The sequence below is a fragment of the Eptatretus burgeri genome, chromosome 17 (genome assembly GCF_056783735.1).
Source record: "Eptatretus burgeri isolate ZD-2024b chromosome 17, Ebu_testis_v1, whole genome shotgun sequence".
Taxonomy (NCBI): domain Eukaryota; kingdom Metazoa; phylum Chordata; class Myxini; order Myxiniformes; family Myxinidae; genus Eptatretus; species Eptatretus burgeri.
The window spans coordinates 26,375,856-26,403,446 of NC_140977.1; the positions used below are offsets into that span (position 1 = coordinate 26,375,856).

Here is a 27,591-nt window from a genome sequence, read left to right on the forward strand (position 1 = left end):
CATTTCACATGATTTTTATTTACTTTTTTATTCAATTGTATTTGTAATTTAGTGGCAGGAATGGAGGGAAAAAAGTGTAATAAAAGGGAGGGGGGTCAAAAAGTGCAGAAGAGATCAGAGACAGGTATGGGAGAAAACATAAAATGATGATGGACAGTGCGTTTCAAACATTGGAGGGAAGAGCTCCTAGGAAGAGACACATGGAATCAGTTCCACAGACAAACCAATAGAGAGATGAAGGAATGAAATGAGCATCCAGCTTAGCCTTAGCCACAGAAATCTGATGTGGGTTTCTGGAAGATGTTGGTTGACCATGGTGAGCTGTGTGTGGACTGAAAAAAAAGATATGAAGGGTGGGGCACAGCCAGAAATGAGGAGTGAGAAAAACTAGAATACACAAAACTGCCAACTTGTCACTCTTGATGGACAATGAAGGAAAACCCTGGGACTCTGCCTCCTGCCAGCAGATGCCAATAATACCAAAAACGTTGGACTCGACCACCTCGAGAAGAGAAAGTTTAGAAGCAGCTGCAGCAGCCCAGAGGAACACTTTGGATGAAGTCCTTTCCACTGGGATGAGTTCTGCATGGCTCAGAATGGACTTGGATCTGCAGAGAACACCACATCATTGACCAGGCCAGTTATGGTGGCGAGTTAAGAGATATGATCACCCCAAAACAGCTTGTAACAGAAAGAGATGCCTATGTTTAAGAACTACATGGATTCCACCTCTTTTCAGTGTTGGCTAAAGAAGTAAAATTGAGGAGGGGGGGGAGGTTTGGTTGACAACCAATCCTTATCAAGGGACAGTGTGAGGGCTTGGAAATTTTCTGTGTTGATAGACATACATGTTCCAGGTAGTTGATCAACGACTATTATTTTCCAGATCTGTAGAGAAGGATGCTGTGAGAGGCTATCTCTCAGAAGTGTGACAAACTGTTCTGCACAGAGTGCAGGTGTCATTAAAATGGTCCAGAGAATTTAACAAGGAAGAGAGAGGTCGTTGATAAAGACCAAGAATACGGTTAGCCCTAAAATACTGCTTTGTGGTATATCAGCCTCAACAGGATGATCAGGAGACAGAACACTATCTAGAAGGACTCGTTTCTGGTCCCAGATAAAAATCAGATAACCATTCAAGGAGGATCCCTTGAACACTATAATGGCAGATGTCTTGGAAAGTCATGGTTTGGAGATGGAGATATGGAGAAAAGCATCAGACCATGTGGAACAAGAGCGATTAATACAAAAGATGTGTATAAAGATGCTTGGCATTTATATTACAGTTATTAATACAAGACATGTTCACAAAGTTTACTCAAACATCTTTTGGGTGGGGGGAGTGGGAGCTATAGAGAGAGAGCAGTGTGGAACAGAAAGCAAAGAACAATAATTAGTTGAGCAGAACAAGGATCCAAAATGATCCAATGAAATGAGATGATCCTACAAAACAAATCCTTTTTCATGTATCCACAAAACTTTCAAATCCACAAAACAAAATCCGCAATGATTTTTTGGGGATTTAACCTCCGGTTCATTCCCCCAAGGGGTGGGACTTGGGATCACATGGGTCAAAACAGAAAATAATTTTTTATCTCATATTTTAATATTGGATCATTCCTGGTGGAACCTTTTGCCATCTTTCAACTCTGCTTTAGGTGGGAAGCATGGGGATTTGCGATGGTGCACCATCGACCTCGCTCCAGTTTTTTATCATTATTATCTTTGTTTTTCACAGACATTAAAAAGGTTCATCGAAGCATTTTTGACATTTCATCACACGGCAGTTCAAATCTATGGTATGAACAAGTTTTAGCTTTAAAGGTAGTGGAACAGGTCAACTAAAATGTGGAATATTGTGAGGAACACTGTGCGTACAGTAATGTAGTGCTAATCACATTGGTCTGGTATCCCAGAACTCGGAACTTCAAATATTGCTGAAAGTACATGTAAGATTGTGGAGAGAAATTGCCACAACACCAATGCAGGATCAAACATGATCTTCACCCAACAGAACCGCCAACATAAAAGTTCTCATTGTTGCAGTGGTTGCAATTACACAAGGCAGAAGCCCCAATAAGGTTGTTCATCTTTCTTTAACCTCAATGTTTTCTCAACTATGAGCAGTAACTTTCTGATTAGTGAGTAGTTTGCAAAAAAAATGTCCTACTTTACTTCCAGGCTCCAAAGGTGGTCCAGGTAGACCTGGGGAACCTGGAGGGTTTGGACACCCTGGCAATAAAGGATCTCATGGAGAAGCAGGACTTCCAGGAAGATCAGGAACCATTGGAGATGCAGGTACATTGGTGCTGAACCTCATATAATACAAGGACACTGTTGAAGTTTGTCCACCATGAAGACCGATTTGTAAACACAGATATTTGTATTTTTTTTTCACATTGATCTAAGGCTCATAGTAGATCTTTACATAAACCACATGAAGGAAATTAGAAATAGTTTACTTTTACGTTAATTACAGGGGCATCAGGTTGGAATGCACAAATTTGTGTAGTTTTGAGGACTTGAACCTACATTTCCAGCATCATAAGCCATTAGTTTGGATGGAACACAAAACAGGCAAAGCCTGGAAATGGTTTATAAATTACAAGTTGGTCTTCTTTACATTTTCTCTCCAGCATGTCTGATCTTGCACCTTTCCCCTCTTATCCAGTGCTTCTCTTTTTAAATTGGCTACCAGGGAAGTCGATGGAGATGGACAAGCCATCATCATCATCATCATGGAGTGCACTAGTATTCTCTATATTGGAATGACGTGGGGAAAAAACTGTTGGTCGGCTCATATATATATATATATATATATATATATATATATATATATATATATATATATATATATATATATATATATATATATATATATATATATATATATATATATAGTTACGAATTTGGAATTCAATTGCACAAAATACAGGTTCCCTTAGTCAGCTATGTCGATAAGTGCATGTTCCCTAGATAGCTCACCTTCCATTGTTCAAATGTTTTGAAATCGATTAGATGCGCTGCGGATCGATTTAATAGTTAGGGAACGAACAATGGAGACGTCCCTTCCCCTCTTCTGCGAAGAGGAAGAAGAACCCTGCGGTGACGTCAACAACTCCCTCCCACCCGTGGTTGAGCGGGGGGGGGTGGATCACGAGGGTATGAGTCACGCCGGGTGCGGGGGAGGGGGTGCAAAGGATAAAGAGGACATCTTTTCTTTGTTCGTGTGGGAGTCCCGTGGTAGGGCTGAGTTCGTGGGCTGAGTTCGTGGGAGTCCCGTGGTTGGGCTGAGTTCGTGGGAGTCCCGTGTCAGAGTTTGTGTGCTGAGTCCCGTGGGAGGAGTAAGCTTTTTTGCTTTGGAGAGAGCAGTCGTTCAGCAGGCCATCGGGTCCTGCTTGGCTTGCTTAGCTTGAGGCCTTCGGAAGCTTTTTGCTACGGCTGGCTCAGTGAGCTTCGGCTGCTGCTTTTTTTTGGAAGGAACTTGAGCCAGTTGTTCGGTTCGAGCTGCGAGTGGAGGCTTCTTCCTCTTCTTCCTCTTCTTCCTCTTCTTCCTCTTCTTCTTCTTGGTTCGTGGAGCTTTTCGTTCTCCATTTTGTTTCCTGGCTTGGTGCGACGCATCGGCCTCTTCTTGGAGTTGGAATCCTCGAGGAAGCGACAATCGACAGGAAGGATCGGCGCCTCGTCTCACCGGCACGTGTTGAGAAGCGCGGGAGGATTCGCGGGAGCTAGGGAAGGATCGCGGCGATTGGATCCAGCTCGCTCTCGCTGGAGCCCGGGTCCGGACAAGTTGAAGACCACACGAAGTGGAAAGGTTTGAGTCAAGCTCTGAGTTTCAGCTCACCTGTCCTCCGAGCTGGAGGTCGTGATTAAAGGCCTCAGCCACCATTTATTGTGTGTGTGTGTGTGTGTGTGTGTGTGTGTGTGTGTGTGTGTGTGTGTGTGTGTGTGTGTGTACACGCGTACGTGTGTCCGTGGGCCCGTCTAATAAGTAGGAACTGCTGTAAATTGTAAATGACTGTACATAATCAGTAGACGGTTGTAGTTCTTTTGTCGTGCTTTTGTTGCTTGTATAATTGCATACGTGTTTTGCCTTATTTAATTGCATATGTGTTTCATTATAATAAATGTCCTGTGTGAATGTAAACCTGCTCGTTGCGTCCATTCCCTCATTGACTGAACATTTTGTGTGTTGGGAGTTAGAAAGCCGTTGGTTTGCCATAATAGGGGGACATTTGGACCGACGGTTCTCGGCGATTATGCCGCTCGGAATCGCGCACGGACAAACTCGCCTCGACGGTTTGTTCCATACGAGTTCTGTCGAGGGTGGAATACCCCGGTAGTTGGATCACGTGGGTATTTAGGTAAATGGAAGATTGGCAATCGACCTGACCCCACGTGATCTGCCGATTGGCGTATTTCGGTTCTTGTACAAGGACCCGTCGCTCGGAGTTATCCGGGCGGCGATCTATATTCCGGGCGGCGATCTATATTCCGGGCGATCGGTCGGGCCGACTCGACTTGCGGCTCCGTTCAGAGCGGTCGGTTGACGGCTGACCCCCGGCCAGTAAAAAAAAAAATATATATATATATATATATATATATATATATATATATATATATATATATATATGTGTGTCGTGGGAAAGCCGCCTTCTGTGGCCTATATATATTGTTGTGGGGCCGTGTTTCGGCGGCGAGCACGACCGCTAGATGGGGCAGTAGAGTCGGCTCCCCCGTACACCTGGAATTTATAGGTCGTCACCCCGGATAACTCCGGAGCCGACAGGTCCTTATCGGACCGAAGATCGCCAATAGGTCGACCGCGTGGGATAGGGTCGATTGCCAATTTCAATTTGCCTAAGTACCCACATCGTCCATACTACTGGGGAAATTCACCCTCGGCGGAGCTCGAGCGGAACGAGACATTAGCGTGCTCGAACCGTGCGTAACCCGAGTGGATGGTTAAGGCGCTGTCACACATTGAGGATTTAGCCAGCATATGCCGACTTATGAAAAATTTGTCTAAAACGCTGGCACACGTCGAATACGTTATGGGTAAGTTTTGATAACATTAAGAGAACGCTGAAAAACACTGCCATACGTCATAGTACCGTGGCTTTCATCGTTGTACTTTGCGGTTGTCCTCAAATTTTAGCATGCTTGAAATTTTACGACGTATGCCAGCGTATGACTCACACGTTCCCCTACGCTGGTCATAAGTTGTAGGCACGTTATGCGATCGTTGACACACACGGTAAGTTACTCATAAGTCGAAACACGTCGAGGTAATGATTAGCGAACCCGAAACTTATTTATAACCTATGAGTAATGTGTTGTAGGCACGTTACATGATCGTTGACACACGTCGAGGCACGTTATGCGATCGGTGACACACGTCGAGGAACGTAACTTGTAAGTTACTCATAAGTCGAAACACGTCGAGGTAATGCTTAGCGTACCCAAAACTTATTTCCAACCTATGAGTAACGTGCTTTGAACCTATGTGTAACGTACCTCCAACGCATATTGACGGATGTAGATGTATTTGATTGACGTCTTCCGGACGACCACAGAACTTACTGAACGTGTTTCTAATTTACAGCTACCATATAATGGCGTATTGGCAGCGTTTAAAAAAAAAACAACAATAACTTCCGATATTTCGTCACGTGCCGTTACGTCACGTCCAATTGCCTCTTCAGTTTGCTCATGTCTTATTCTTCGTTCCTCCTCTGTGAATATTTTCTGTTTGAGGATATTGTCACGTCGACGTCGAAACTTAAAAGCAAATGTCCGAATATATTTTAAAATTCGTGATAGACTAAAAAAAATAATAATAAAAAACAACAACAACAACAACAACTTCAGATATTTCGTCACGTGCCTTCACGGAGCCAAGGAGAAAAAAAGAAAATGTGCCTTGACGGAGAAAATAAGTTTCGGGTATGCTAAACATTACCTCGACGTGTTTCGACTTATGAGTAACTTACAAGGAACTTGTGTCTACGTGTGTCAACGATCGCATATCGTGCCTACAACTTATTCCCAGTGTAGCGGAATATGTGAGCCATACGGCGAGTACGTCGCAAAATTTTCAGCATGCTTGAAATTTCACGACGTACCACGCAATATGACAGCGTACTTCATCGTTTTTCAGCATGCTCTTAACGTATACACAACTGACCCATACCGTATTCGATGTGTGCCAGCGTTTTAGACACATTTTTCATCGGTCGGCATACGCTGGCCAAATCGTCAAGTTGTGACTGCATGGTTGACACTTTCAATTTTCAGGTGGTTATGATTTAAATCAGCGTGCGGCAGGTTTTTAACAGGCTACGCCACAAGTTCGTCGGTGATACGTGCAGTGCGCTATGCCTAAGTTAAACTATCGTTGGGCATAGGTTGTGAACGCCGACAACAGGCTAAGCATTCATTGGTCTAAGTTATCTATAAGACAACGAAACGTTCTGTGCCCGTTACTAATATGTTATGCATACGACCAAAACTTTTTTAAAAAAACCAACATTTCAGCGTACGCCAACGTTTTACATACATTTTTATACGTTGTCATTGCTGGCTAAATCCTCAAGGTGTGGCAGCGCCTTTAGCGAGGTCCGTCGGTCCAAATGCACAATTTGCCACTTCCAAATTTCTCAACACGCACCGACACGCAACACGCACGTACTAAGCCAATGAAAGAAACACAAAAACGAGCTGAAACATTCAACAGGGGATTTATTTGTAATGGGGGGGGCGGGGGAGGGGGGAGGGAACACACAAGGGCGGAGTTAAACCGACTACCGAGAAATGCAGTCAATGTACAAGCAAAATCACTTCTACAGTTGCTACTTAAAGACAGGCCCACACACAGACACACACACAGAAATGGACCCGTCGTGCCTTTATTGAAGGCCTCCAGCTCGAGGACAGGTGAGCTAGAGACCAGACCCTGTGCGTGGACCTGTCCTCCTCGTGTGGTCTTCGACGATCCTGCTCGGCGGGAATCGAATCCGCAACACGATTCCGCTCCAATCACCAGGTACCGCACTCTCCAACCGGCCACGCACCAATCGACCAAGGCCAAGGAGAAGATCAGAGGCGACGATGATCCAGCTCGGCAGGACTCGAACCCGCAACACGATGATGATGACCACCATGACGACGACCACTACCCTTTTTCCACCACGACGACCTCCACCACCTCGATCCTTTTACCACCTCCACTACCCAGCCTGGCGTTTCTTATATTCCTTTTTCCTCCGGGGTGAGCAAATCGCCGTCTGAGGCGCTCTCCACCCTCATTGGACGGGGCTTCATAGGAAGGTCGCTCTCTGTGGCCATATCAATCCCATTGGCCAGGATTCCATGGGAAAGGTCGCTTTCTGTGGCCATCTCAACCCTCATTGGCCGGCGTGTCACGGGAAAGCTGCCTTCTGTGGCCATCTCAAACTCATTGGCCGGCGTGTCGTGGGAAAGCCACCTTCTGTGGCGTGATTGGACAAAGGGCACGCCCCTGCCTTCCTTGACGGAGTCCCGGTCTGAGGCGATGGAAATCTCCGCCCACGTGCGTGGCCGAACGCACATGGGCAATGGCGTCGGGGTGTGAAGTGGAGTGGAGGTTTGTCGTAAACGAATCTCCGCAGCACACATGTAATTCCCGACACAGGTAGGGGGCCCTAACTATAAACACACACTTACCGATATAAATGTTCTATAGGGACCTGAATGTTGAGTGCAGTAAGCTTCCAAATTCGTAACAATATTTCATATATATGTTTCACATATATATGAGCCTACCTGGTCTGTTCAGCTGATTGTCGAGGCAGGGATCACTCTTCAGTACTCCAGACCATGGCAAAATACCATCTTCTCGTTCATCATAATAATAACAATCATTTTCAGATGGCGTATTTCTGAGCTGCCTCTCGCAATGGCAATGACTGGTACCATCCGACAGAGTTTTACTTGGTGCAATATCTTTTGCTGCACCAGAATACACTCCAGCATAGAGTGTCTAGAATCAACACTTTACAGGGGCTGGACTTGCCCGGTCATCACTATTGTGTCTGCAATTTGCACTTGCAGTATAACACCCTCCACACACACACACACACACACACACACACACACACACACACACACACACACACACACACACACACACACACACACACACACACACACACACACACACACACACACACACACACACACACACACACACACACACACACACACACACACACACTTTTAAGTAGTGATGGATGCCCATATATGTGCAAGTGCTTGTGCTTTGTTTCAATGTTTGGCTGCAAGTACACAGCATTCTAGCCAGTTATCATGTTACATGCAGTGATTTAAAATATTTACACATTCCAATTCATATTTTGCTTTATCTTGAGTTCCTCCACTACCTTATTTTTTTCTGCACCCCTCTACTCCATCTTTGTCACAAGAAACACATTAAACGCTTGCTTACAGGCTGGATTTGGCCAATTCATTTGATGCAGATGCATAACCAGTTGAGATATTGTGCAGGTTGGATGAATGCTGTATCTCCTGTTTCTTGTACCTCTACAGGAGGTCCAGGTTTCAAAGGAGCTCAAGGCCAACCTGGAATGCCAGGTCGTGGAGTCTCTGTTGGCTTGCTGCTTGTGAAACACAGCCAGTCAGAGGATGTCCCTCAGTGCCCACTGAACATGCCACACCTGTGGGATGGCTACAGTCTTTTCTATGTGGAAGGCAGTGAAACAGCACACAATCAAGACCTGGGTATGTTGAAAATTGGACCACCTACTGCATTAGTCACTCAACCACATGCAATCAACGAACTCTGGCACTCAGTGCTGCCAAAGCAGCACGGCAAGGATTACACTTCGTGGTTTGCTATTGCCTACCCAGTTGCGCTCATGGCAGGAATTTGGAAATTGGCCAGACTGAAGGTGATAGCTCGCCTACTTTTAGCAAACGACACTGCAACCACATGCACCAACTCATAAATAGTGTATTAACCAAACTTTGATAATTAAATTATACTTTTCATTCAATAGCAATGCCTTTATTTCTCTGGGTGCTCGGCTTTGATGTGGCTCAGGGGTTAACCTTTCAGGGGGCATCTATTTATTATTTATACACATTGGGTGGAAAGGGGGTTGAGGGGAGTAAAATGAAAAGGTTTTATAAATTGAAGAGTGGAGAGGATATGAGAGTATGAGAGGGGGGAGAAGAAAATACAGAGATCAAGAGGATATGGGAGTAAAGGAAGGGAGATGTAGAGAGAATCCTCAAATGATGTTGAAGAAATGGTGGGAGAGTGCAGTGTAACCTGATGGTTCAACGAGGGTAAGGAGAGCAAGCTTCATGAAATGGGTAATGGGGTCTTGGGGACGGGCACACGGAGGTATTTCATTTTTTTTTTTTTTTTAAATTCTCGCTTTGCTTTCAAATCGAAGAAGGCTAAACATTGTTTCTTTGAATGATGCAGATAACGTTAAATGGAATTACTTGTGCTTGTCGTCATTTATTTTTACCGATTTGTTACTTGAACCTAGTGTGACGAACAGAAATACCATGCCTGTGGATTTTATTTTCTACAAGAGCGAGCAAGGTTGAATTGACATTGAGGGTAGCGAGGCAACAATTGGGCATGCTTGGCAAGGGAATAATAAAATAAGAAAGGAAGAGAGAGAGAAAGAAACACTGAAACCAGCAAGTAAGAGAGTTGGGTTAAGAAGGGTTCATGGAGTAATAAATATCATGGGTCAGGAAGGGGTGATGTGGGGGTGGGGTGGTGGTGCACTGCCTGCTTGAATCCCTGGAGGGGAAGTAGGAAAGAATCGCTACTGGAGTATGAGGTTCAGACAATAGACATATCCTAAAGGATGTGGGTTTGCAAAGAGTAATGGCTGAAGGTAACGGTATTTTAATTCATTGTAATGTTGAATTGCTATCATGTCATAATTACCAGGTCTTTATTAGGTGCTCGATAAAGGCTACTTGGCTCATTTTATGAAATTGAGGAACAAGGTAATGTGTCTACTTCACTTGTATGGTCTTCATATGATGCCAATGCTTACTATGTGGTTGATTTTTCAATTTCCTCATGGCATCGTGGGATAGGTACTCTCTTGGTGGAATTAGCTGTTTTTACTTTCCTTATTTGTTAGATTTGGTGTAGGATTATGATATGTTATGACATATACTTTGCTACTTAACAAATAACTTTCAACTTTAACCCTAATACTGCAGGCCTTGCTGGTTCTTGTCTGCCACGCTTCAACACCATGCCCTTTGTCTACTGCAACGTCAACGAAGTGTGCAACTATGCCTCACGTAATGACAAATCCTACTGGCTCTCCACCAATGCCCCTATTCCAATGATGCCTGTAGCGGAAGACGCAATCCAGGCGTACATCAGTCGTTGCACTGTCTGTGAGGCTCCTTCTGTAGCCATAGCCATGCACAGCCAGAGTAGGTCCATCCCACCATGCCCCAGGGGTTATAGGAGCCTCTGGATTGGTTACTCCTTCCTTATGGTGAGATTATTTTCCTTTCTGAAACTCACTCAATTAATGTACTCATTCATTAATGAGGTTTAAGAGCAACCACTGCACCGGATCAGAGCATGGAATAGTTTAACATTATCTTTCTGTCATTGATAATACAACTTCCTATGTTTCCCTCATGTGCCTAAATTATCCAGCACACGGCAGCAGGTGGAGAGGGCGGTGGGCAGTCACTTTCGTCTCCAGGATCGTGCCTCGAAGACTTCCGTTCAACACCCTTTGTGGAGTGCCAGGGTGCTCGGGGAACCTGCCATTATTTCACCAACAAGTACAGCTTTTGGCTCACGGCCATCGACGAGACACGCCAGTTTGACGCAGACCCTATACCTGAGACATTAAAGGCGGGACAGCCACGCAGTCGAGCCAGCCGCTGTCAAGTCTGTATGAAGAACCTGTGATCAGAGATTCTTCCTGTGCTCTCCTACCCTTGTCTAAAACCTTTCCTCTTCCTCTGCATTCATTCACCTCATGCCTTTCTATCATGAATGCTTGCAAATCCTCTTTTTATTGAAAAAAAAACTTTCATATTTCCCTGCCAGATTGTACATGTTAATTAAAAATTGCTTATTGATATTTTATTATACGTTATGCATGTGATATTGCCAGCTTAAGACAAGGTGTGAACAATAACATAACTTTTCTATGTTTAATTGTTTTGAAGTTCCCTGAAGCCTCATATTTGTTGACTCTAATTGTATTAAATAGTCACAAGAAAGTCCTTTTCCAAAAAAAAAAAATAAGAAAAAGGAAATTACAGTTTCGTTCAATCAAATGTGGGGAATAAATCTTTGCACAGAATATAATATCTATCTATCTCAAAACATTTATTTCTCAGCTGTTCTGCTCCAGCACCAGGATATACAACATGTGCCTTAATATAAGTAAAATTATAAATAATCTCTTGCAGCAGCTGTTAATGCAACACGTAGTCAGCGGCCTTATCCTGTTAATGAGATTTGATCCTATAAACAGTGGCTTCATTTCGATTCTCTCTTGTTACTGTGTGATGTCTTTTACAACGGTGCTAATGTGTCTCAAACAAAGGTAATGTTTTACATGGTGACAATCATTCAACATTTCACAGAAACCACATTCAACACAGGTGATGTTTTCAATGCACGAGATACACTGCCAACCTTTAAAACAGTGCTAAAAAACCACTTTAGATACACTCACAAAGAATTTATATATGATCGGCACCCATTAGAGGTGAACGCTCGCTCACCTTTTGCAACCTTTCAGTAGATCACGTGGTTGTCCATTTAATGGAGCACTTGTACAGTATGATAGCAGTTACAATTTGACATGGACGTTTGTTTAAATAAATAAATAAAAAGGTAGAGTGAGTTTTTTTAAATCATTTTTGAGGGAATATAGACTGGTGTTGACAAGCAATATCCATTAACGATGCGTTTCCCCACTTTCATGCACATTCTAAAAATGAAGATGGTGAAAAGTGAGGTAACGAGGATGGAACGGCGAATAACCATTAAATTTCTGGTCAATGGAAACATCAAAGCCGTTAAGATTTATGGATATGGAGATGTATACGAGCTTCGTTCTTACAATAGTTGAGCTCAAATTTGAACCACCCATGTATAAAGTTTCCAAATGGATCTCAAAACGCTGTTCCTTGGTTGATTTACCCAAGGTTTTCCCATTTTATCAACGAAAAATAACCGACTCAGACATCCAGGCCTTCTTCAAGGAAAACCTATCCTTAAGCGACCTCCGATCAACGCTTTTTAACCGATACCTATCCGACTCTCGGTGTGTCTTCAATGTAAACCGCCTCGCCTCCTTTGTTGACACTCATTTTTGTTGTGAGATTTCTTTTTTCCATAATCGATTGTTTGATGTATATTCTCATTTTAACCATTTGGTGCTATGCATGTTGAGGATGTCTTCGAAAACAGTGTGGCCTTAATACTTGTGAATAAACTGCCGGTAAACCTTTTGATGATCAAGAATCGATGAAAGCGTGTTTTCAGCTCTCAGAATTCCAATGGTAGCTTGCACATCAATACCAAAGTGAAAATGATTTGTAGTAGTTATATTTTATTGCTCTGGATGTCATTGTCACTGTATTATTAATATTATTGTTTAAGCATATAGTTAGCTGGTTTGTCATTATTAAAATTCAAAACCAACAGCACTTTGTTTCCTTTACAAGAAATCCCAAAATTATTCCATTGACACTGTGTAGTTTCTATTGAGTCATTCTCAGAGTTTTTCTTTTATAATTCAGTTCCTTAATCACCAGATTGTTTCCATGCAGTGAATGGCTACTTGTATCCTTGCTTCCTTGATCTATTTTGCTGATTGGGGAGCTGACATGCCCTTGGGGAAAATGGGTAAGTTAACTTATAAAACGAGAATCCTTACTTCTCACCAAGGTGCTTTATCGGTTACCTCCTTCGGCTCTTTTACTACTTATTGGCAAGTTGCATGTGCCTGCATGGGATTCTCAACGGGGTCGGCATGAAGATGGAAAAAATGTAAATGGCATCTTCTGTCATTGAGCCGGAAAGAATGGAGCAACAATTCACATTTATTTCCACGTCTGATGCAATTTACATGCTCCAATGGTGGTGCGGTGCTCCATTTGAAACCGTTTGTTCGATATATGTAGCTTTTTATGCCGAGGGTCCATAATAAAAATTGTATTTGTGTCAAAGCCAGTGACTAATTGTAAATTAATAGGACTACATACAGGAAGTCGCTTTGCTGATATCGACATCATATGCATCCTAAAAGATCTTTTTCATGTAATCACCTTTCATGGATGTGTGGATGTACAATAGAAAATCTTCTTCTTATTTTTCTTCTTTCGGCTGCTCCCGTTAGGGGTCGCCACAGCGGATCATCCGTATGATCCGCATAGTGATTTGGCACATGTTTTACGCCGGATGCCCTTCCTGACGCAACCCTGGTCGCCTCTTATGACACAGGGATATGGTACACCTATTTTAACTGGGGTATACACCGGCCCAGTACACTGGTACTCATTTCACCGACCTCGGAAGGATGACAGGCTGAGTCAACCCCCTGGTGTATTAATTCAGTGGCCCAACGGGGCTTGAACTCAGGACCTTTTGGATCCCAGGCCGCTGCCCTAACCACTGCGCCAACATCAGGCTGGATGTACAATAGAAAATGTGGAATCAAAATTATTTGCCTGGTATTTTTTTTTGGTTTATGCAACTGTAATCCACTCTTGGTGCCCGAAGCTGCTATCCATATAATTTGTGCTCGAGATTCTACTCGCACTGGCAACTGTAGCTGCTGTGCCTTAAACCATCCATTTCAATCACAACCCTCATCAACCCCACACTCTCCCCCCCCCCAAAAAAAAACCACCACCATCAACCGACATGCAAAATTATTTTGTGGCCCGAGAATAAGTGGCCAGAGATTAACAAAGTTACCTACTAAGGAACATCCTTTCTTTCTGAACACAAGACAATATCAGTGCTTTTTGCCCTTTATATGTAAAATCAACTTTCTATGAATATGCTGAAAGGAACAAGAAATGACCAATTTTTTTTTTTATTCATCCAATGTATTTCTTTGACATAATCACACAACTTTGGATTTATTTGCAATGAAATTTGACTCTGTATTAACAGGAAACGTCAATGTAAAGATTGTGTACACGAGTGATGATATAACTGGTGGTAAACCAATCACGATGTTCGAGCTCCTCCATGAGCCTCGACATTCTATAAAAAAATAAAATAAAATAAAAAACTTAAGCTGACTCGGTCATATATATATATATATATATATATATATATATATATATATATATATATATATATATATATATATATATATATATATATATATATATATATATATATATATATATATATATATATATATATATATATATATATATATATATATATATATATATATATATATATATATATATATATATATATATATATATATATATATATATATATATATATATATATATATATATATATATATATATATATATATATATATATATATATATATATATATATATATATATATATATATATGAAGATTAAGGTGAAGCCGTGAAGCCTTGTGACTATATGTCTATTAATTACGTGCTGTTTCAATGTCAGTTGCACCCTGACTTCACACACATATGTCGATTAACTATGTACTATTTGAATGTACCTTTCGACTATTTTGACTGCTGAGACCCCTTTGACCATTGAAAACCCTTTAAGACCCCACAAGACCCTTTAGAGTTGAAACACCTTTTTCCTTTAAGACCCCCTTTACCTTTAAGAATCTTTCAACACTTTAGACGTCTTTAGATCCCTTCACCCTTTCGACATTTTATACCATTTTGACCCTGAGAACATTTAGACCTGTACACCATTAAGACCTCTTACACCCTTCAGACAGATTAGACAGCTTGACCATTTAGAGTTTTAGACCACTTGGACCTTTTTATATTACAAATAAATATATTGCCAGTTTTACAAAGAAATTTATACAAAATAAATTTTTGTATTATGATTGGTGTGAATAACGACACACAGCAAATCTGTGATGGAAATCTCTATAACGACATGTGGAGAGGAGAGCGTGGCGAGCCAATCCACACAAGTCATGTATTTGTTTCAAAGAAACGTGCCAAAAATGTGACATTCCAACCAGTTTTGTTTTTTTCAAACATTTTACTTTTTCTCTTCCTTTTGACAATTGAGGTACCAATGATGTCATCAAGCTACATACAGTATGGTACAATATTGACATTTTATTAGGTGCTTTGGCAATTGATTTGCATGAGGTTATTAATTTTGATCAATTCCTAAATCTCCAATTAAACTAAAATAGCACATTCATGTGAAAGGATCCAATAAACTTGATAAACACATTCCATCAAGCCGCGATATAGAGAAATAAGTTTGTTTTGTTGTTGTTGAATCACTCCTATTAAAATTCTTGCATCGCAAAGGAACAATGAGATGATTATAAGAGTATATATATCTAGTGAAACTGGGGCATCACAAGGGTCTTTCAAAGCTTGTGTGAGGTGGAATTTGGGAGTAAATCCCTTCCTAAGCTTAAGCCTCAAGTAACTGATGCAGGAACCAAATACATACTTTGTTACTGAGTTTGTGGATGTGGAACCTTTCTTTTGCACCAAGTATTAAATCCTTTTGTTTTCAGTTCCGCAATGAGAGAATGCAGTAATGCTTGGTGTGACAAATATTTTAACTCTTCTGGATATCATATTTACCTCGGACACACTCTACGCTTCTTGTGCTATTTGGTGAAACCCAGGAATGTAATAAAGCTGATACATTCCAATGACAGTCACTCAACTTCTCATTTATCATGAATTGTATTTGATTTGAAAGAATTACATTCCAGTGACCTGACCCACCCCCACCAACCTCCCATCACAGATGGTGTTTTTGAGGAGTCCTAAATTACAGGAACGATTGCTTTACAAACTCTAGTTCATTTCTCGAGATGTCAGTTCATTGTCAGTTGTCCAAACAAATTCTGCAGGATTTATTCCGTCGGTCATTAGCATCTGTTTTATATATTTACAGTACGTGAACCTCTGATTTGAATAGTATCATTCAGGTGTCATTACGTACATTACGGAAGGTGGACTGAAGTTATGTTTTCACCTCTCTCTGTGTCTGTGTTTGTTTGTTTGTCTGCGAGCAGGATATCTCAAAAAAGTTATGGACGGATTCGGATGAAACTTGGTGGACAGGTTTGGTGTGTGACAAGGACTAATTGTTTCGATTTTGGTGAAGATCTGAATCTGGATATGAAAATTCTTTTTTATTTTTAAAGTAATTCTTCAACATTGAGAGATGAGGCCAATAAAAAATATATAGCACGATAAAAAAGGTGTGGATGGATTATGACAAAACTTGGTGGATGATTTGGGAAGGTGACAAGAACAAGCCGATTAGATTTTGGTTCACGTCCTGATGCTGATCCAGTCTTTCAGTGGGATACAAAACGTAAACTGTTCAGCCTAGTTTGATTATGTTTGTACCTTATCCTGATGCTGTGTCGACTATGCTTCCCCGCTGACGGCCCCTGGTAGCTTGTACCTGTTGCTGTGTTTGAGCCTTTGGGGAGCAACTGCTATAATCTATCAATCCGGATTCTTTCTGACATCTTTTATCTTTCTCTTTCACATTTTTCTTTATTCATGCAAATGCTTGCGTTTTCTTTTATTTTTGTTTATTTTCCTCTCTTTCTTTATCTATCTGTCTCGGGAGAAGTGAATTCTTACAATTTGTTTTTGTAAGGCTCACTTGGTTGTTCCTTGATGAGTTTAAGGGTAGAGGAGTGGTAGCTGAAACCTGAATCCTATCGAGGTTCCTCCTGATAACTAACTTCGCTCTTTGTTTATTCGGGTTCCTTCTGATGACTCCAATGCCGTATTTGGTATTTTGTTTGATTAACCATTAAAAAAAAAACATGAAACCCTTCACTCCAATAAATAATCCTAAAGTAGTTATGGAAATGAGAATTTTTGTATTTAATTGAGGCGTTTCGATGAAAATGAGTAGAATGGTTCATGATGTACTATAATTATTACTTTGTACATTGAGACGTCAATAAGACCATTCTTAACTTTATGACAACAGCTGGCCTCTCCTTCGGTATCAGAATGACAATTGTATCCTTCCAAAACCGAGGAACCTTGCCTTTTCTTAGTGATGAGTTTCGAAAAATATCAGTTAAAGGAATTCTGAATTCACATGCAAATATCCTTTGTAACGCTACTTGCTGTGTCTTCAAGACCAATAGGTTTCCTAATATTGATCTTACTCAATTCACGATACATTTCCCAAACTTCAACTTCAGGAGGCTTTCTAGCTGGAAGGTATGCAGGAAGTCTATCTTCTATAAGGGACCGTACACAACATTTGTGATGCTTTGGGGAGTGGGGAGGAGGGGGGATGTTTCCCAGAGTGTAACAGTGCAGGAGAAGGGTGGCAGAGCCACAGTCACGTGACTTTAACTTCATGGGCATAGCCATCTTGGATTTCCCCTCACCATGATGGGACATCTCGATTTCAAATGACCTTGCCTTCAGTTGAATTCCTCCAAAAATGGCAGAGGTGCTTTAAAAAAAATCATGAATTTGAAGCTACTGGAGGGCATATTTGAAAAGGAGAGAGCAGGAAGTTCAACTAGAAGTTTGTAAAATTTGGAAGGAGCTGAAGTTCAACACTATCTAATACAACACTTTCAAAATGACACATGAATGCTCAATGAGACCTTTTGCACATGTGCTGTGTGTGTTTCCACTGATTCAGTTTAGCTTGCAGGCCACTTTTAACCTGCCATCCATCCATTGGGACTGTACTCTGTGCAGAGCGTTGGTGCTGCATAAGCAGTCTCCTTGGCTATTGGGCACAATCCTGGACGGGTCACCACTCTGACACAGGAAACCAGCAAGATGGCACTCATTTTGCCGACCTTGGAAGGATGACAGGCAGATTCAATCCCACCTGGTATTCATTCAACAGCCGAGTGGGATTGTGAACTCAGGACCCTAGGATCTCAAGACGACCACCATCCCAAGACGACCATGAAGCCAACACCCAGCATAACTGTCATTGCTTGCACTAAATCTGTCATTAAAATCATCTTTTAAACATAACTTTCAGCATTTAGATGAAAGAGTGGCAATTTCAAAATGGTTAACAACAATTGTTGTTTTCTAAAATGCAAATCCGATTCAGGGGAAATATAGGAAATATCCGTGGATGAAAGATGTTGAGTTCGTACTATTTCCTGTAAGTACAAGCAAGCAGTGGCAGTGGATATAACACACATGGACAGGCATTTTTCCTTTTACCAAATCGATGCAAAAATCGAGCATAATTACCTCTGCCATCGAAGGTGAAGGACGTTATGTTTTCTTCGCTTTCTGTTTGATTGTTTGTTTGTCTATGTACAGGATATCTCAAAAAGTCGAGAGATCTGGATGAAATTTTGTGGACAGGTTCAGTGTGGGACAAGGACGAACTGATTAGATTTTGGTGAAGATCCGGATCAGACTACGACAATTTTTTAAAGTGATTCTTCACCATTGAGAGAGAGAGCGCTAAACCAATATATAGCACGATATCTCAAAAAGTTGTGGACGGATTCGGATGAAGCTTGGTGGACACGTTGGGTGTGTGGCAAGGATGAATTGATTCGATTTTGAGGAAGATACAAATCCGGATCTGGATACGATAATTATTTAATTTGTAAAGCGATTCTTCACCATTAAGAGATAGGGCCAAAGACGATATATTGCATGATATTTCAAAAATGTATTGGGCCAGATATGTTCTCGTGGATCAGGCATTACATGGTGGAGGTAGTCTCTCTACCGAGTGCCCTTCCAGTTATGAAGTGGAACTGTCTAAGGTCAACAACAGCTCAGCCATGAAGTGGGAGGCCACACAAGCTCACAGAACGGGCTCACCGAGTGCTGAAGCACGTAGCACGGAAAAAATCATCTGTCGTCGGTCGCAATACTCACTACCAAATTCCAAACTGACTCTGAAAGCAAGGTCAGCACAAGCACTGTTCGTCAAGAGCTTCATGAAATGGGTTTCCATGGCCGATCAGCTGCACACAAGCCTAAGATCACCATGCGCAATGCCAAGCGTCGGCTGGAGTGGTGTAAAGCTCACCGTCATTGGATTCTGAAGCAGTGGAAACGTGTTCTCTGGAGTGATGAATCACGCTTCACCATCTGGCAGTCCGACGGATGAATCTGGGTTTGGCAGATGCCAGGAGAATGCTACCTGCCCGAATGCAGAGTACTAACTGTAAAGTTTGGTGGAGGAGGAATAATGGTCTGGGGCTGTTTTTCAAGGTTCGTGCTTGGCCCCTTAGTTCCAGTGAAGGGAAATCTTAACGCTACAGCATGCAATGACATTCTTGACGATGCTGTGCTTCCAACATTGTGACAAAAGTTTGGGGAAGGCACTTTCCCGTTTCAGCATGCACAAAGCAAGGTCCATACAGAGGTTTGTTGAGATCGGTGTGGAAGAACTTGACTGGCCTGAACAGAGACCTGACCTCAACCCCATCAAAACAACTTTGGGATGAATTTGAACGCCATTTGTGAGCCAGACCTAATTGCCCAACATCAGTGCTCGACCTCACTCATACTCTTGGTGACTGAATGGAAGCATATCCCAGCAGCAATGTTCCAACATCTAGTGAAAAGCCTTCCCAGAAGAGTGGAGGCTGTTGTCGCAGCTAAGGGGGGGGGGACAAACTCCATATCAATGCCCATGATTTTGGAATGAGATGATGGATGAGCAGGTGTCCACATACTTTTGGCCATGTCGTGTAGCTGCCACACAGAGGGTTCAGCACAGGGCTACTGGGTTGATTCCGGGCAGAGGTGGCGTTCGTCATTGAGGGCTCGATGCAAGATGCAATTGTGGCCAAGTGGGGCCCTGCCCTGTCGATCTATCATCACACTAAAATATACAATCTGGTGTCCGGCTGTCTGACGTCGATGTATTCGTTCGTTACTTAAGCAATCTCAACCAACTAAACTTGACAAGCGGACTAAGTACGAGATTATATATATATATATATATATATATATATATATATATATATATATATATATATATATATACATACATATATACATATATACATATGTATATATATACATATATACATATGTATATATATAGCAAAGGTTCTAGCGACTTCCCACCCCCCCCTCTCTCACCAGGAGTTCCAAAGATGGGGTGACGCAAATTCTCTTCCTCAATGTGTACCATGTCGCTCCACTCCTTGCGCTGATGGAAAAGAGTATAACAAGTGACGTTTCAGAACCCTCAAAGAAAAACGAATAAAAGAAATCCGTATTATTTTTCACACTCGCTTTGCCTATGTTGCTCTAGACTCAACTGCAAAGAAATCCCGAGGTATTCCCGTTTTATGACCCCTTTTTCCATATTGGAAAGGTGTGTATATATATATATATATATATATATATATATATATATATATATATATATAAATATATATATATATATATATATATAAATATATATATACATATTTATATATATATATATATATATATATATATATATATATATATATATATATATATATATATATATATATATATATATATATATATATATGTATATATGTATATATATATATATATATATATATATATATATATATATATATATATATATATATATATATATATATATATATATATATATATATATATATATACATATATATACATATATAGAGAACATTGTACTTTACGGTAATTCCACATATCGACGGTCCCCTGTGCCAGTGCGCATGCGCAGCCTGACCCGGAGCCAGGGATGTTGTGGGTGTTTCAACCTGTTCAATACTTGTTTGATTATTGTCGTTCCACGCTAATAAAGTGGTTGAACAAATTGAACTCTGTTCTTATTTATAATCAAACAGCTTGGTGCAGTCGAGTAAAGATCGTCGGTGCTGAGGAGGACACGACTGGGTGAAAACGGACCACGAGAACGTCGACAGTGAGTTTGGATTTCTCGGGTTCTGTACCCAATCTTCGCCCCCAGGACACTGTACACACGTGTGCATCACCGAAAATAGAACGTTTACTCCAGAATAACTGTTCCTATGGCGCCGGTGGAAGCAGAGTGCCCGATCGAGGGTTGTGACTATATGGCTACACACGCAGAGGCGGCAGTGGTGGCCGCCATGTTGAGTATACACGCCACTGTGCACGTCGCCGCCCCCAGGGCAGCGAGCTCGAATGCCAAGATGGAGAAACTCAAGCGTCCCTCCATAGCACTGGCCGGAACGGGCGAGGCCTGGTCGTACTTCATAACCCGCTGGGGCGAATACAAAACAGGTACTAAGCTTGTCGGACCCGACATAGTCGCGCAGCTACTGGAGTGCTGTGAGGAGGAGCTGAGAAAGGACCTCACTCGCGCGGCGGGTCGGAGCCTCGTGGGCAGCGATGAAGAAGACGTCCTCGCCGCCATGAAGGCGCTCGCCGTCCGGACGGAGAACACGATGGTAGCTCGAGTGGCCCTGTCTAACATGCGGCAGGGACACGAGGAGCCCGTCCGGTCGTTCCACGCCCGCATCAAGGGGCAGGCGGACACGTGCAAGTATGAAATGAAGTGCACCAAGGCGGGGTGCGATCAGGTCAACGACTTCACCGAAGAGATATTGCGCAACGTGGTTGCCCGTGGCATCGCGGACCAAGCAATACAACTTGACCTACTCGGTGAGAAGAACCAGGACATGCCATTAAAGGACATGATAGAGTATATCGAGGCCAAAGAGTCTGGAAAACGCTCGGCATCGCGCCTGCTTGACACTCAGAGCACGGACACGATCAGTAGTTCGTATCGGCGGGGAAAGCGACAGGACGTCCGCGCCAGAGTAGGAGCCAGGCCGGAAAAACGGAAGGCCAAGCCCGAAGGAGTATGCATCTACTGCGGCGAGGTGGGCCACGGCAAAACGCCTCAATGGCGCGCCAGGCGCGCCGAGTGCCCCGGATACGGTAAAAAGTGCCGGAAGTGTGACCGCCAGAATCACCTCGACAAGGCGTGCCTGGGCGGCCGATCGGCAAGACCCCCATCTAAGGAGACCGACGGGGCGTACGACGAGCAGACGGCAGCCTTCGTCGAGCTATGCACGGTCACCATGGCCAGCACAGAGGACGAAATACGCACGCTTCCCCTCGCTCACCACCTGTACGATGATATGTGCGATAAGTGGATGAAACGCATATCCGACCCGCAGCCATACGTCAACCTCACTCTCACCAACAAGCGCGAGGATTACAAAGCGCTGGGTTTTAACCTCCTGAAACACACCCGCGCGGTAACCCTACCCGCTATGGCAGACACGGGGTGCCAGAGCTGCCTGATCGGCATTAAAGTCGTCCAACAAATGGGCCTGAGTGCCGAGGACCTCATACCTGTATCCATGACCATGAAGGCCGCAAACAACAGAGGAATTCGTATCCTCGGAGCCGTGGTAGTCAGATTCGCCGGTAACAGTGACGACGCTCGGAGATTGGAGACGCGCCAAATCGCGTACGTGACGGACTCTTCAGACCGCATCTTCCTCTCCCGCGCGGCCTGCATGGACCTGGGAATGATCTCGGACAGATTCCCGACACTCGGAGAGGTGAATCTGACAACCTCGGAATTGTGCGACTGCCCGCGACGCGCGGAGCCGCCGACCAAGCCGACCGCACTCCCCATGCCAGCGACCGAGGCCAACAGAGAGGCACTACAGTCACATTTACTCAGGATGTATGCTCAGAGCACATTCAACACGTGCCCACACCAGCCACTACCGAGAATGACCGGCCCGCCACTACGTCTTATGCTCAGTGAGAACGCGACACCGGTTGCCCATCACACTCCCATCTCCGTGGCCATACATTGGCAAGATGAGGTAAAAGCAGGCCTCGACCAGGACGTTCGGCTCGGCGTGTTGGAGGAAGTACCCGTCGGCACGCCGGTGACATGGTGTCACCGCATGGTAATATGCGCGAAAAAGAATGGCAAGCCGCGACGCACCGTCGACTTTCAGGCCTTGAACAAGCATGCGTTCCGCGAGACCCACCACACCCAATCTCCGTTCCACCAGGCGAGACGCGTACCTAACGGGAAGCGCAAGACAGTATTCGACGCATGGAACGGTTACCATAGCGTCCGCCTACACGAGGACGACCGCCACAAGACGACCTTCATCACTCCATGGGGGCGCTACCGGTACCTATCTGCCCCACAAGGGTATATGGCATCGGGGGACGGTTACTCACGACGATACGATGAGATCGTCGCGGACATTGGTAACAAGACCAAGTGCGTAGATGACACGCTCCTATGGTCAGACACGATTGAGGGGAGCTACTTCCAGGCGGTCCAATGGCTGGATATATGCGGCCGGAATGGAATCATCCTCAACCCGGAGAAGTTTGTCTTCAGCGCACCCACGGTGGACTTCGCGGGCTTCACCATCACCATGACCGACGTGCGACCGTGCAGCCGCTACCTGGAAGCAATCCACGATTTCCCACAACCGCGTAACATCACCGACGTCAGATCGTGGTTCGGGCTTGTCAACCAGGTGGCATACGCCTTTAGTATGGCCGAACGAATGCAGCCATTCCGGAAGCTCCTGAAAAGTGGAGAACGCTTCCAGTGGTCCATGGAGTTAGAGGACATATTCCGCGAGTCGAAAGACGTGATCGTACAAGAAATCGAACACGGTGTCCGCATATTTGACAAAACTAAGCCAACATGCATCGCCACGGACTGGTCGAAGGAGGGAATCGGATTCTGGTTGCTTCAAAAGCACTGCCGATGAGTGCCAGTTAGACCATTCTGCTGCACTGATGGATGGAAAATAACCCTGGTCGGCAGCAGATTTACACACGCGGCAGAATCCAGATACGCGCCCATAGAGGGCGAGGCTCTCGCAGTCGCGGACGCCTTGGACAAAGCGCGCTACTTCGTACTGGGCTGCGAGAACCTGATCGTTGCGGTAGACCACAAACCACTGCTGAAACTCCTTTCGGACAGAGCACTTGACGACATACCCAACCCCCGCCTCAGGAACCTCAAGGAGAAGACCCTGCGTTATCGCTTCCGCATCATACATATCCCGGGCATGAAGAACAAGGCGGCAGATGCCATGTCGCGCAGGCCAGTTGGCACCACGCGACCTCCACTCATGAACCTTCCAGATGACAATGCCACCATAGCGACCCACCTCCAACCAAGCACGCACACCGACGTCCTGTCCCTCCTATGCCAAACTGAGCCGGAGTATGACGACGACGTCAAGGAGGACAACCTGGCATGGTGTGCCGCGGGCCTCGAATCATTGCGATCAGTAACATGGGATCGCGTCAGGGAAGTCACCAGCAGCGATGGCGATATGCACATATTGGAGGGAATGACAATGAACGGCATCCCCGACTCAAAAATCGAGATGCCAGAGACAATTCGCGACTATCACCAGTACCGCGAGAACATTACATCGACAGATGGAGTGATCCTATACAAGGACCGAGTAGTCATACCACCCTCACTCCGCGGCGATGTGCTGAGCGCCCTACACGCTGCCCACCAGGGCGTATCAATGATGACCGCCCGCGCAGAATCCTCTGTATTCTGGCCAGGCATGTCGGCCGACATCAGCGCCACTCGGAAAAACTGCGAACACTGCCACCGGATGGCACCATCACAGCCTGGAGCGCCACCAACTCCACCTATTCCGGTCGTTTACCCCTTTCAGGCAGTGTGCTCGGACTTCTTTGTACACAGGGGTGCACACTACCTTGTGACAGTGGACAGATACTCGAACTGGCCGATCATCTCAAAGTCGACGGGTGGCGCCGCCGGACTCATAAACCACTTACGTCGCGCCTTCGTGACGTACGGGACACCAGAAGAGCTCGCGTCGGATGGGGGACCGGAGTTCACCTCCACCGAGACCAGGTCATTCCTGCACAGATGGGGCGTACACCACCGCTTGTCATCGGTGGCCTTCCCTCACAGCAACTGTCACGCGGAGATTGGAGTTAAGACAATGAAACGACTTATCACGGACAACACCAGCCCGCAGGGAGAACTTGACACTGACGCTGTGCAGAGAGCGATACTACAATATCGTAACACGCCTGACCCTGACACGAAGATCTCCCCGGCAATGTGTGTCTTCGGCCGCCCGATACGCGATTTCATCCCGATTATCCCCGGGAAGTACAGACCGCACGACACTTGGCATGAGACCCTGAAAGCGAGGGAGGAGGCCCTCCGCAAACGTCATATCCGCACAGCCGACACCTGGGCAGAACACACCAAACGCCTTCCGCCACTTGCTGTAGGGGACCAAGTCCGCGTACAGAACCAGACAGGATTCCACCCAAAAAAATGGGACAAGACAGGCAGTATCGTGGAGGTACGCCAACACGACCAATACGTGATCAAGATCGATGGCTCGGGCAGAGTCACACTTCGGAACAGGAAATTCCTGCGCAAGTTTAGCCCAGTTCGCAATGACCAGCTGCCACCCCGGTCTATCTATGATGATCTAGCAACCCGCATCACTGTACCTGCACCCGTTGTAACACCGCAACTGCCTGACCTCGACAGCGAACCCGTGACATCTGCGACGCCAACGGGGCCCACGCCGGCACTGACGTCAGTATGCACACCCCGGCGCAAGACGACACCCGTTTTAGACACGCCAGCAGCACCAGGACGAGGCACACCGAGGCGCGCGATCCTTCAGACGCCACCATCGGCCCCTGAAACCCCGAGAGCGCCATCCCCACTGGGGCCCGATGTGACACCACCAGCACCAGCGATAGGTCAACGCCGATCCACCAGAGCGACCAGCGTGCCTGCCTGGCACAAGGACTACTCCATGGAATAGTCACACGATGGGCGATATAAACTTTTGTTCATTCATTAAACTTAATATTTTCTCAGCCTTTATCTATTAACATAATAAAGACTCGGAGGGAGATAGAGAACATTGTACTTTACGGTAATTCTACATATCGACGGTCCCCTGTGCCAGTGCGCATGCGCAGCCTGACCCGGAGCCAGGGATGTTGTGGGTGTTTCAACCTGTTCAATACTTGTTTGATTATTGTCGTTCCACGCTAATAAAGTGGTTGAACAAATTGAACTCTGTTCTTATTTAATATACATATATATATACATATATATACATATATATATATATATATATATATATATATATATATATATATATATACATATATATATATATATATATATATATATATATATATATATATATATATATATAGCAGCTTGAACGTCGTTCCCCCTTATCACGGCAGTTTTTTTTCCAAGGCCACCTCAAATGTCAAAATTAATAACAAGAATAATGATAATAGCATATTAGTAATAATATTAAAAACATTACCGTCGTGCAAAATAATCATATTAACAATAGTACAATAATTGGCAGGAATAACGTGATCCCCTCTGTGACTGTGTGGCCATTGCCGGCGATAAATTATTTCAAACTATTTTATGCGATTCTAATAACCGAAACGTCCTCATCTCACCGGACACCGCCAGGCGGAAACACAAACACAACGTCGCTGGAGTGCTTGCTTCCCTGGGCGCTTCACAGCGACTCGGCGAGCCCTCTGCAAGCCGATCGCTAACGGAACACCCCCAGCACATTAGCGAGACCGAAGACCCTCATGCGGTTCTGCTGCTTGTGTAATGAAGAGAGGTAATTTCGGGTGATTTTGAACCCTTTCCCCCTATTGTTGACCTATTTACGCTTTTCAGCACTGCTGGGGTCGTTTCGTTTCATCCCCCGGACAGGTGCTTTGACATATCTCTGATTGGTTCACGAGCGCCAGCCAGAGTGACCACAATATTCGTTATGTCTGTCTGTCTGTCTGTCCAGAGCATAACTCCGTGGACTTGATCCGATCTTGATGAAACTTGGTTATGTGTTCGATATCGATGTCTAGTTGTGTTTTCCTGGATGAGGGTGTGCTTGGCTCATTGTGGGCGGAGCCACGCCCCAAAAATAGCCATTTTTAGGGGGTAGTCGGATTAAAAAATCTATCTTCTCCGAGGGAATTGACTGAATGAAATGGGTTCTTCAGTATTTGAATAGTAAAATGAATTATCTAAAACTTGTCCGATTTTTTCATTTTCATCCCAAGATCAAAAACTTAGAAAATTGCAGATTTTGACATAAAAATCACACGACCGCCCAAACTTTGAGAGCTAGGATGACAATATTTTTTATGCATAATCTTGAGGTCATTCCCCACCTAAAGTCTTGAAACTATTTTGCTCTATCTCGAACACCTTGCCCGTGGCGCCCCCTTCAAGTTTGTTTTTACGCTGATTTCATCAAAGTATGGATAATCCGAGGAGTGTGAAATGCCATATCGCCAATATGACGTTATATTGTTCCTGGAATGTTCCAGAGGAAG

At 44.1% G+C, this 27,591-nt stretch overlaps 2 protein-coding genes and 1 long non-coding RNA gene across 6 annotated transcripts in view; 2 read left to right on the plus strand and 1 right to left on the minus strand.

The window, feature by feature from the left end:
• Nucleotides 1-12,721, plus strand: part of LOC147009592 (uncharacterized) — a 270,091-nt gene extending 257,370 nt beyond the window's left edge. For both annotated transcript variants that reach the window (XM_085862391.1, XM_085862392.1), the window contains 4 exons: nucleotides 2,182-2,298; nucleotides 8,587-8,778; nucleotides 10,255-10,541; nucleotides 10,709-12,721. In XM_085862391.1, the coding sequence (XP_085718517.1) occupies nucleotides 2,182-2,298; nucleotides 8,587-8,778; nucleotides 10,255-10,541; nucleotides 10,709-10,969 (857 nt within the window). In that variant the 3' untranslated portion in view covers nucleotides 10,970-12,721. The remainder of the gene's footprint in view (nucleotides 1-2,181; nucleotides 2,299-8,586; nucleotides 8,779-10,254; nucleotides 10,542-10,708) is intronic.
• On the minus strand, nucleotides 17-26,811 carry LOC147009593 (uncharacterized). The gene is made up of 3 exons (XR_015052930.1): nucleotides 26,698-26,811; nucleotides 20,320-20,389; nucleotides 17-608 (listed from the first exon to the last, which is right to left on the minus strand). It is a non-coding gene; the product is annotated as an uncharacterized LOC147009593 (long non-coding RNA).
• Nucleotides 26,603-27,591, plus strand: part of LOC147009594 (uncharacterized) — a 71,026-nt gene continuing 70,037 nt past the window's right edge. For all 3 annotated transcript variants that reach the window (XM_085862400.1, XM_085862396.1, XM_085862402.1), the window contains exon 1: nucleotides 26,603-26,870. The gene's annotated coding sequence lies outside the window, so the exon portion shown is untranslated. The remainder of the gene's footprint in view (nucleotides 26,871-27,591) is intronic.